We start from the raw sequence: 12,414 nt of genomic DNA, 5'->3' as shown, positions 1-12,414 counted from the left end.
CCCACTCTAAGACGGCCCGAGTCCCGCACTTGGTGCCAGGACCATGGCGCAGCTGCTTCAGGCTCACTGGCCACTTCACTCTAGCTGTCCATCAACGTCTGGAGACTCTTCTCCACTATCTCACGCCCATGTAGGCCTGCCCAGGTCATCTGTATATTAAGAATTCTTCATTTACATCTCCATATTGAACCCCTTTCCTGAATTCTAATAATGTATAGCTACTACCTACCTCACTTGCATATCCGAATCCACTTTAAAACTTAATATGCACAAATTCACTGACCTCAGTTGTCCCAGTCAATCCTGCTTCTTCCAAAATCTTACTCAGCACAGGGAACTTTGTTCTTCTAGCTGCTCAGGCCAAAATGAATAGCTCTTAATGAGTTTCTTTAACGTAATTTGCATGCATATCATTAAGACTGCATATCATTATTTCTTGCAAACATATCCACTCTCCTCTGCCTCTCCTGACAGCACTAGGGTGCTGAACATGTGAAGGCCTAGGCCAAGGCTTCTGTTTTTACTTGGCCCTAATGGGAAAGGTTCTCAGCATAGCAGTTGTGCTGATTTTGCTGAAACAGAGGTCACAAGCATAAAGCTACTCAATAGCTTTGCAGACCCTGTAGCTCACAGGCCAATCTGGCAAGACTCTGGCTCATTCCAGCCACAGTGTCTAGCATTGCAGCCCTCTAAGCTTCCTCTGCTGGGAACACAGCCTCTCCTGCTTCCCCCACCCCCAAAAGAGTTACCAGATCAATCTGCTAACTGCTTAAAAGACCTCCCATCTAAATTTGCAATCTTGGAGAGAAGGGGAGGAAGAGGAGGAAGGGAAAGGGACAGGATGGACAAAAAACCAAAAATAAACCCAAACTAACACACACCAAAACTCCTCTTTATATGGATTTTCCTTCAAAAACTATTTTAAAATATTTATTTTCTGTTCATGAGTCTTTTCCCTGTGAGCTGTTGCCGGCAGAGGTCAAAGGACAGCACTGGACCCCCCCCAGCCAAAGTTACAAATGGTTGTGAGCTGACAACTGAATCTGGGGCTCTTCTGCAAGAGCGTCAAGCACTCTTAACTATAGTCTTTCTTAACATTTAGAATAATTTAAATATACATACATTGTGTGTGTGTGTGTGTGTGTGTGTGTGTGTGTGTGCGCTATTTAACCCCTTCATTTCTTTGTCTCTCCAATTGTCCATGGCCCCTCCCACTCTTACTTCCTAGGATACGTGCTTTATGTGGGGGGTGGGGGTTTCATGGTAGTGTTTTATTTTCTTCCTTTCCTGTCTTTTATTTTTATGAGAAAGGGTTTTATTGTCTAGGAACTCATCATGTAGACCAGGCTGTCCTTGAACTCAGAGAGCTGTTTCCTGTTTCCCAAGTACTAGAACTAAAAGGCATGCTCCAGCATACCTGGCCCAACAATGTTTTCTGTAATTAGTGAATTCCTCCTGGTCCCCGGCATGGAGTCAGAGCTGGATATATTTCAGTAAACTATAGGTGCATGATAAAGGGCATCTGAGGGAGCTCTGATGTATACCCAGGTAGCCACCTAGTACTCTTGGAGATTAAAGAAGAAAAGGTATCTCTGCTGTTCTATTTAAGGTATTGTGGATTGCCGCAGAGGCTCCAGTAAACTCTGTAAGACAAAGTTTTACAGACTGAAGCGAGAAATGTCTCCTGGAGCCCTTCTGAACACCTCTATTCAGAAGCCAAAAATCTCACTTGGCAATTTGCTTAGCTCAACTGTCCCCCTTCTTAGTAGCTGGGACTAAGAAAAACCAAGCAAATTAAGATGTAAAAGAATCCATCTTGAAGTAAGTCACTAGCCAGAAAATTCTGCAATGCTTTGCTCCAGTAATTACCTTTACCTCCCAACAGTATGTAAATGAAGTATGGTTCTGACATTATGGCATGAAAAGCATTAATTAGCACAGTGGTATAAATATATTTCACGTGTCTTGGCTGTATATTGGCTTGTAAGTCATTGGACATAATTTAAAAGATATGTTATTAAGAAGAGGCTAGTTTAACTAGTGACACATGAAAAATACAAGTTTCTTTTGTTTTTTGATCTTCACAGTCACCATCGCAGGACAGGTTGATTTGAAACAATCCAGACTAGAAGATATTTACATCTGAAGAACCTTATACAACGTCCTAGCCGAACAGGTGGGTGTTGGGCAAGGTAGAAAGAATTTTACTTTTGAGCTGAGCTGATGCAAAGCTCAGAGCTGCCTCAAGGAAGCTGGTGAGGAACTGCTTTTGTCCTGCAGACCCAACCTGGGGGGGGGGGTATCTTTGGCCAAAACAACATTCTTAACTTATCCAGGTGTGATTCAGGATACTTATTACTCACGGAGACTCATTTAGACTCAGGGAGTTTGACTAAATGTCCTTTAAAGTCTCTTTAAAAGTTTCTATCAAGAAGATTGATGTTGTCTGTGTTCGAGCTTCTAAATTTGTTACACAGAAAAAAACGTTTTTACCTGATTGATTTTATACTTCCTTGTGCCGAATGGTTATGCTAATTGTTCCTTGGGCCAGCTTTAAAGGAAACATCTTTTGATATGTAAATGTAAATCCCTCATGCTTAAAGGCTCATGCCTTAAAACAAAAACTACACTCAGATCCAAAAACCACCTCAGTGTCTGTGTGTCATTTTAATTGTGCCTTCCTGGACCAAAAGAATCCTGGGTATCCCGCGGCTGAGTTTGGTCTGCAGCAGTGGGTTATAGAAAACAGGACCATACTCATTTCTTATCCCACAAAGGGACATGGGGGGTGGGGTGGGGATCCACAGGATTTGTAGCTTTACAAATAAGCTGAGCACTGATGTATCCAGAAGTACACCAAAGAGAGCAAAACCACAAACACAGGCCCCTGAACTCCTGCAAGTTCATAAGCACCTAGAGAAAACTTAAAACAGATAATATGAAACGTTATTAGCACATGGGCAAGGAGTCAGAAAAATGACTGAAACCACCATCATATACCTTAATATATAATGGTTAAATTTTATCTATTATAGCTATAAACACTATAAATTTAACATACCATAATGTGAGAAAAACAGAGCAATTAAGTATTGAGAAAAACTGCCTGAGATTTCAGATGATTCAGAAAAGATGACAGAAAAAAAAATTACATCTGAATGACTATTAAGTCATTATTTTATGTACGTTTATGCAACATAATACCTACTTTCCCAAAAAGTTCATTTAGAAATAGATATCATGGAATCTTTTATTTTTTAAAAAATGAGATTAATATAGCTAAATTCAATGATTTACAATGAGATTTCCCTTCTACGATGACACTCAGGTGTAGAAACTCTATGAACTCAATAGTGCCTACATCCTGAAGCTACAGAGCTGTGTAAGATGAGAACCCCTGGGAACTAAGCCTTCAGAATCCCACTAAGTGAGACAGGATGAACCGTCATAACAATAATTTAAATGTTACATTTCAACAGTAAGTCAGGGAGGGGCCAAGGCCTCCTGATCCAGCACATGATCACTTACCAGTTTTCAGGGTACTTCTTCCTAAAGCCAGAGTTTAATTCTTGTACTTGATGTTCATTAGAAATACAATAGGTGAAAATAGGATATTTAAATGATAAAAAAAGGAAAAACAAGTCAGAACAAAATGTGAGTTTTCCAAGGAGTATGCAGTCTGAGGTAAGTGAGGAACCCACCTTAAACATGGCGTAGGCTGTGAGTGCGTTCCCACTTTGGGAGTTTTTCAGGATGTCTACTACACTGTCAGGTAACCCAATGATCTCTAGGAAGGGGATGACATTCACACCTCTGCAAAGGAAACACAAATTAAGTCATGATTAAGCAAACCTTTAAGGACAGTATTTTCAGAAGATTATCTAAAAACATAAACTACAAATTTGGATAATGTATATTAAATTTTATTTGCTCAAGAGCCCCAGGCTGAGGGCTGAGGGCTCAGGAATGGGAGGCCAGCCTGGGCTATGTATCTCAAAAAACAAAACAACAGCAACAAAACTAAACAAACCTAAATCAAATTACCACCACTACCACCAAACAAGAAACCAAACCAGACCCAAAGCCTAGCTGGCTCTGCAGGAGGCTTCCGCCCTTTGTGCCCTGCACGTGCTCAGGTAGTTCTGCTGCCTCTCTCTCCTGTGGCCAGTTAGACTACTTAGAGCCTGCACATGCCTGTCAGTTAAAGCAATGGCTTTAAGTCAAGCAGGAGAGCAGGGTCAGAACTTGGTTTCCTCACCCAATCGCCATGTTCCTTAGAATACTCTAATTCACATTTCAGGATCTTAAATTTTACTTTTCATATATCTTTTCTACAATATTATGCAAAGAATGAGTGATTCTGTGAGCTTAACATATTCTAAAAGTATGCCTGTAGGCTTCTTATCAGATTAAATGGAAGGTAAGGAATAATTACAACAAATTGCAACAGATTCTCAGAGGAAAAGAGGGTAGAGAGAGCAACCTAGTTGGTAAATACTGACTTTTATAATTTTAGTTTCTTCTTTTAGTTATAACCCATTATCCTAATCTTTCCTGACTATAACTCTAGATAATATGAAGCAGGATACAGAATCATCGACACAAACTTATAATTATCATATCTAGGAAATTTAATATAAAAAAGTATATTAATATAAAAATCTGTAATTGAAAGAACTGCCCCAGAACACCACCATTTCCTTTCCTTTCTAGTCTCTTCCTCTCCAGAGATGCCTCTCAGAACCTTGGATGGTGAAGAAGGCAGACATGGTTATTTTTAGATGTCCAGGAGCGCAGGGACTCAATTTGAGATTACAGCTCTGACAAGACTCACCTGCGAGGACACTGAAATGACCGGTTATTCCAGCCCCTGTTCCTAATGCTGACCACAGACTTGCTTCCAGAACAGTTTCAGAAATTACTGCTGGTTTCTGATGGACTCGGTTCATCCAGCCTTTCAGACAGATCCCAAAACTTCAATCAAACAGAGTCTAGATAACAGATACTAAAACTAGCCTTTTTAAGCCAACCCAAATTTTCTAATTTTTCTATCCGTTCCCACCCCTTTAAAAATTTTCCATCGCTCCTATTCAACAAGACAAAGTTGTAGAATACCGCCATCCTGATCCCATGGGTCTGGGTGTCTGGCTATGGTTATTTTATAAATTATAGATAGGTTGTCCCTTTATGGGATAATTTGGAAATGGTCATAATTTTGAACAGGGAGGGCATAGATGGGATTGATTACTAAATTTAGTCTTAAACAAAACATTATGTAGCCATATTTTTTTTTTTTTTTTTAGTTGTTTGGATTTGATTTTTTCAATACACAGTTTCTCTGTATAGCCCTGGCTGTCCTGGAACTCACTCTGTAGAACAGGCTAGCCTCGAACTCTGAAATCCGCCTGTCTCTGCCTCCTAGAGTGCTGGGATTATAGGCGTGCGCCACTACCACCCGGCTTAGCCATAATCTTATATTGATAAAAATCTTTATAATTGGTAACAAAATTAAAGTTATAATTTCTTACATTGGTACAGAAGTTATATACTGTTATAGATTTAAGGTTTTCATTGGTATAGATCTTTATATATTGATACAAAATTTGAAATTAATACTGCTATGCTTAGATAGGCATTGTACCTATGCATCTTAGTTATACTTATACTCAGTACTTCTAATGGCTGCTATTATAAACTGTTTAGGCACCAGACAGTAAACTCATGGTTATATTACATTCTGATCTAATTATATTAAATAAGATCAATATTTAAATAGAAATAGTTAAGAGCAGTCAAGGTTTAACAGTTCAGTTATACTTTATATAGATTGAGAGTCTTTAAAAATATAAGGAATCCAGCTGGGCGGTGGTGGCACATGCCTTTAATCCCAGCACTTGGGTGGCAGAGGCAAGCAGATTTCTGAGTTCAAGGCCAGCCTGGTCTACAGAGTGAGTTCCAGGACAGCCAGGGATACACAGAGAAACCCTGTCTCGAAAAACCAAAAACCAAAAAAAAAAAAAAAAAAAAAAAAAAAAAAAAAAGACATTTATTCATTTCATTATCATTAGAAATTTTGACTCGAGACATGTCTACTTCTGACAGTATTTCCTTCATGGTTCAAAGAAGAAACTAAGCATCAAAACCTCACTATAGAGTTGCTCCAGTTATGGCAAGGTAGCTGCTGGTCAAAAATTGCCCTAATTCATCTACAGACAAAATACTGTCCAAGAAAGGTCACACAATGCAGGATAGTTGGCAGCTTGGCTCTGCCAAGACAGAGTAAGCTAGTCCTTTATAGTTCCTGCCTCATTCAAGGTCTGTCAGATGGTTCTGTACTAGAAGGCTGAAGACAGATGCTCCAACTGTTTTGAGGAATAGGGGACTGTCTAGGTAGTCAGCTGTCTCTACAATTTGTTTAAGTTTTGGAAACTAACTTTGTGCTTCCTATATATTCAGGTAATATTTAATTCATTCTTGGATTTCTGATGGGGTTGAAGACTAGTTATAGTCTCATAATCAAATTTAAGTTGTTTAATATTGAAGAAGATGATACAGATGTGAAAGGATGGTTTTCAGATGGTAATACAAGTTAAAATCAAAACACAATTCAGGTATAGAATTGTAAACAAGTTAGGATAAATGGTAGAGTACTTTATGTAATTGACAAATATAGACTAGATGCTATCTGTATATCATATTTTGTAATTTACGTAATTGCTATGGTTGTGCTCCATTTATGTCTCAGAGAAGAGTCCTTTTTATTGGACATAAAGGGTAAGATGTTGAGGATTGGTTTTGATGCTCTGTCTTAATTTGGCTCCAAATCACATGGGAATCTATGTGTTCAGTCACTGAGGGTCCCTGTCCCCAATTGGTTTATAATTGGTAAACAAAGTAACAGCCAATAGTTGGGTGGGGAGATGGAAGCGGGACTTTTAGATTTTCTGGACAAGGGACATAAGGTAGAAGGAGCAGAACCACCATGATGGAGAAGCAGAGACATCAGACTTAAGAGCTGCAGAGAGAAATCATCCATCCATGTAAGAGTCAGGAAATTGGCCCCAGGGGCCACTCCTCCAACTGGGCTTGGGGTAGCAGAGATGAAATACAGATTTAATAAATATTAACTAAGGAATATCGGAGGGGAAAGTGGGTTAGCCACATGGAATTAGGGAGAAGCCCAGCTGTTGTGGTGTTAGGACACATTAAATTCATTTCTTTATTTCCTTTTGGGGATCCAGAGAACTCTGGTGGTGGCAGGTGACGAGAAGTGCGATCACCAACTAGGAGCTCAGTGTGGTTTAACAGATTACCATTACAGAACTACAATGTTTTTGTTAGCAGGATGAAAAACTTGAGTTTAACACATATAACTTCAACTGGGCCGGGCAGTGGTGGTGCACGCCTTTAATCTCAGCACTTAGGAAGCAGAGGCAGGTGGAGTTCTGAGTTTGAGGCCAGCCTGTTCTACAGAGTGAATTCTAGGACAGCCAGGGATATACAGAGAAACCCTGTCTCGAAAAACAAAAAACAAAACAAAACAATACAAAACAAACAAAAAACAAAAAACTTCAACTGAACAGTAAACCATTCCTAGTGGAACATGTGTCAAATCGTTTTCTTCTGTAGATAAAAGTATTTCTAAGTGTTACTTGTGATTAAGTCTTCCACTGAAATAAATGAACGTTTGCATCAAGTATAATCTGCACCCATTAGGACAGGCTGTGATGCTGGGCAGTAGGTGGTAGTTCTGGCTGGCAGAGTCCGATGATTACCAACAGAACCAGAGCAAGTTGTGATGCCCAAAGTGTATGATTTAGAATCAGGCAATCTCACATCTATATTTTGACCCAACATCTTACAGAAAAAGCGTTAAGATAAGACTAAGACATGGGTGACAAAATCACTACCTTAGGTGAACTAAAGGAATCTAAAATACAACTATCTCCAAATTATTTTGGGGCTGCCTTTTCCAATAATATAATTTGTTTATCAAAAAAAAAAAAAAAAAAAAAGAAAAAGAAAAAGAAAAAACAAGAAAGTAAAAGGAGGAAGTTCATTTAATAGGCCAAACAAGAACCTCATAAAGATATAAGATTTTCCCCCATGACTAGAAATTGGAAGACATAATCTTAACAATACTGAATGTCAAGAATCCCCAAGCTTTAAAACAACAACAACAAGAACAACAACAACAACAACAACAAGCCACATATCAGATAGCAGGACTACATGGCCTTAGGAACCAAATACCTTCTGTCAAAAATAGTGCAGTTCTGAGAACTTCTACAACTATTAAACATGTACAGAAAATGTCTTTAACTAAGACGATATTGCAAAGAAACAAACAAAATAGCATCAATTACATAAAGAAAACCTGTTTTTCTAGAACTGCAGTGAAGAATATCCAAACCCTCTAATTCCCCAGGAATAGCACATCATATCCTCCATCTTGAGACTGGCTATAGCCATCCCCGCAGGAGGGAAGGCATTCTAAAGGAAGATAATTGTGCTCCTATACTCAGCTGGTAAGACAGTGATCCCCAAGGACTGAAATTGTCTGTCATTGGCTAAAAGAAAATGCTAGAGCGCAGAGGCCAGCCAAAGACTAGATGAAGGGCAGAAGCAAACCACACAATGGTGGTCAGTGCTGAGCCCACACTTGGACCAGGACTGCTCAGTTACACTTTCCTCCTGTCTTCCATTTGAACCTAACCCTGCATCAGTACCAGAGTGGGACCAGGTCTCTGAGTGCACTGGTGCTAACTAGACCTCTTTGTTCCTCTCCTACATGTTGGTCATACTGAGTAATCCAGCTTTCTCTGCTTTCCACCGTCACCTGACTTTGGTGTATTTCAGGGCCTAAGCCTAGGCACCACCCCAGCACCTATTTTATATTCATCGGGCTCACCAGCTTTTATGCCACAGGGTGAACTCCATATTCACAACTGTTATATTTTGTTAATGCCTTAACAAGAAGCCATTACACATAACCTGACATTAAAAGCAGTGGACTTTGTAAAATATAACATTACTCTAGACTGATTAGAAGAGTAAACACGTGGCTTCTCGGGCCTAGGTCACTCCTCAGGCACACAGCCCCCGAGGGCAGAACTGCAGGGTTCCCTGCTTTCCAGCAGGGTGATGAATACAACTTATCTTAGAAGACAGGAACTGACACAAAAAATGTATTTAGAAATTTTATATTGAACATCCTGAGGGTACACTAACCAGTCTCACTTCTGGTTAGAACAAAATTCCTTACCACGTCATGAATCTAAGTGAATAAGTCACAGTCTTAGCTTGTGGTGAGTTCATGTTAGCTAGGCTTTGGCAAAAGATATCCTGTGAATTTTCCACCAGTAACATACACATACAGCAAAGAGTATCTTTTCATATGTAGAAGCAGCATTACAGAACTCATGGGGTTGGTGAGACGGCTCAGTGGGTAAAGGGGCTTACTGCTAAGCTTGAAAATCTGAGTTCCCAGGACCCACATGGTGGATTAGTGGCTCCTGCAAGTTATCTTCTGAACTCCACATGCATGGCCCAGCCATTCACTCATCTATCCAACAACAAATAAATGTAATAAAATAATGACCTTACTTCTGAGTCCTCCTAAACATGCAACACTGTCAGCAATGAGACCAGGAGACGGCTCAAAGACCAGACAAACCTACTCAATTTCAGTGTGGGCTCCACTCCTTACCAGCAAATTAGTTTATTTCCCTTTGACCACACCACTTCCACATTCACAAGCAGGAAGAACTGCACTATTTGCTGTATTTAGTTGGTGGAAGAGTAAATGAGATGGCAGTTAAAAGCTGTACCCATAAATAAATGTTCGGTATTCTCAAGAAAATGCGAAAACAGCTATAAAAAGTACTTTTCCTCTGTCTATCAAGGCACTGGCGGGAGAGGATATGGAGAGAGAGATCAGTAGTTAAGAGTGTATGATGTTTTTGCACAGGGCCAGTTTGGTTCCCAGCACCTATACAGGGCAGCTTACAACCACCTATAATACCATCTTTAGGGGAGCTGATGCCTCTGGTCTCTGTGGGCATTTGCATTCACATGCACATTAGAAACAAAATAAATCTTAAAAAAAAAAATTAAGGATCAGTGAGATGGTTCAGTGGGTAAAGGTGCTTGCCTGCAAGTTTGACATGAGCTCAGCTCTGGGCACACAAGGCAAAAGGAGAAGTGACTCCTGCAAGTTGTCCTTTGACCTCTACATGCTTGCCGACATACATATATATATAGTACAGGTAATAAAATAAAGCTACTTAAGGCTATCAGTATAAACAAGAAGATTAGTATTGTGATAAAATGTGGGAGGCAGTCAACTAAGCAAAAACTTACTTTATAGTTGCATAGTAAAAGGTTCCAAACCAAATACCAGAAGTTATTAGATGCACAGGAATTAGAACTTTTCCATATTGTCTAAATGTTTTCTTAAATCGTTGATACAAACTAATAGATTTGTCTTGCAAAGGATCTGGTTCTTCCTTGTTTTCTGATGATGTTTCCTGGGATGTGGAACTGGAAGATAAATCCCTCTTGAATAAAATATCCTGCTCCCATCGTTCATGGCGAAGAGCCCCCAGCTGAGGTGGCTGAGCATCTAACAGATTCCTTTGCTTCGCAAGGCACTGAACAGCAGATAAATGTAGCCACTGCTTTCGAAGGTGTGGTGTCCAAACCACTCTGTATTCATCTCTATGCACAAGCAATGGTCCTTTTATGCTCCAATGGCGATCAAAGAGCCTGGCTTTCTGTGCTTCCAAGAATGTCCTGAGAGCCAGCCGAGACATAGTCCGTGGTACATTCCATTGCATTTTGAAGGACAGTGATGGGTTTCAGCTTCTACAGACACTAGAGTTAGAAAAAAATTCTATTATATACAGACTTCCATTTTAAGTCAAACTACTTAAAAGTTAACTATTGTCCATTAGAAATAAAAAGACAGACAAACTAGTAATTAACCTGTAGGAAAAATGGTAAGGTATATGGTTTTAAGGCACTGGGATTTTAGCACTTCATAAAACTCATTCTTTAAACATAAGTAGTCATCTCAGAGGGTAACATTAACAAGCACCTTTATAACAAATGGGATATTTGTAACAACTCTTCTATTATACAAAGAATCAATGGAGCACAAATCTGAGTACAGATCTTTTGGGGACATAATTCCATGTACTCTGCTCTCAGAGTCCAAGCCCAAGTCAACAAGTTAAATGATGATTACTTTAACAGGGTTCTTATAGAACCACGTGCTACTCCTGATATAAAGCTGCTCTGTATATAAGTTACTTTCACAAGTGTTAAGGTTTGAATAGTTGTGATCAGTACCAACTATTCTATAACAGCCTTCAAACAAGTAATAATAAAGTTGTAAATCACATACGCTATTGATGATGATAAGAAACCGCCTGATAACAGTCTGGTATTTATCTTCTTTTCTCCCCTACATCAAGAGAGGAGAAAGGAAAAAAAAGATGTCTCATGATTTGACTTGGAATTAGTGTTGAATTCAGAAATGACAAGGTACTTGGGAAGCAGGAGGATCACAGGATGGGGGCCAGGCTGGAATACAAAGGGTGATTCTGTCTAAAGAACTCAAGGGACTGGAGAGATGGCTCAGCAGATAGGGGTACTTGTTCTTCCAGAGGACCTAAGTTCTGTTCCCAGCACCTACACTTGCAGCTTACACACATACCATAATGCAAAGATAACTAACCTCCCTCTACTCTACTGAAAGGTAAGATATAATTTTAAAAGAATGTAGACTTCAGAAAAAGAAAGGCCTTAGCTTAATAGTATTTTTGAGCAAATTAGCCTCTTTAAGTGCATGTTTCTCAGTAGGAGATGGAATTATAAGAGCTACTACGATAGTCCTTACTTCATCCCAGCGACTTATTCCTTTTAACATTTTGAAAACAGATGATTTTATATTTTAAGTTGCATTACTATGAAGAGTCAGTAAGATTTCAATAATAATCCAGTAGTTCCTAACATCTACTTTTACATTAAGATTCATTATCTGGAGTAGACAGCTGACAGAGAAAGCAAAATCTGCCATCATATAAAAGCTTTTATTAATGAAAAGCTTTTATCCAGCTTATAAGATCATCCTTATTTCCTCTCTAATAATCAACACCACTCCCTTCCAGGTTCTTACATCAAGTATTATATGGTAAATGACTTTACATCAAGTATTAGATATGGTAAATGAAAATTCCACCATATACTCCCTTCATCAAGGGGTACTGCTGCAGCATCCTATAGCATTAATATCCTAACTGTAAAGACTGCTGCTTTAGCTCTTGCTAAAGCTAAGCCTTATCCTGAATAAATGTCAAACATTGTTACTGAATACTTTTTGTGAGCACTGGTTCTGTAGTCTATCTACAA

The 12,414-nt window shown here is 39.2% G+C and overlaps 1 protein-coding gene across 1 annotated transcript in view; it reads right to left on the bottom strand.

The window, feature by feature from the left end:
• Nucleotides 1-12,414, bottom strand: part of Fam210a (family with sequence similarity 210 member A) — a 48,303-nt gene that overhangs the window by 9,204 nt on the left and 26,685 nt on the right. Inside the window, exons 2-3 of the mRNA XM_052155744.1 lie at nt 10,363-10,875; nt 3,702-3,813 (exon numbers count right to left, since the gene is read on the bottom strand). Of these exons, the coding sequence (XP_052011704.1) occupies nt 3,702-3,813; nt 10,363-10,838 (588 nt within the window). The 5' untranslated portion in view covers nt 10,839-10,875. The remainder of the gene's footprint in view (nt 1-3,701; nt 3,814-10,362; nt 10,876-12,414) is intronic.

This window comes from Apodemus sylvaticus, chromosome 13 (genome assembly GCF_947179515.1).
Source record: "Apodemus sylvaticus chromosome 13, mApoSyl1.1, whole genome shotgun sequence".
Taxonomy (NCBI): Eukaryota; Metazoa; Chordata; class Mammalia; order Rodentia; family Muridae; genus Apodemus; species Apodemus sylvaticus.
The sequence above is the reverse complement of the archived record's forward strand: the minus strand, read 5'-3'. Positions and strand labels throughout refer to the sequence as shown.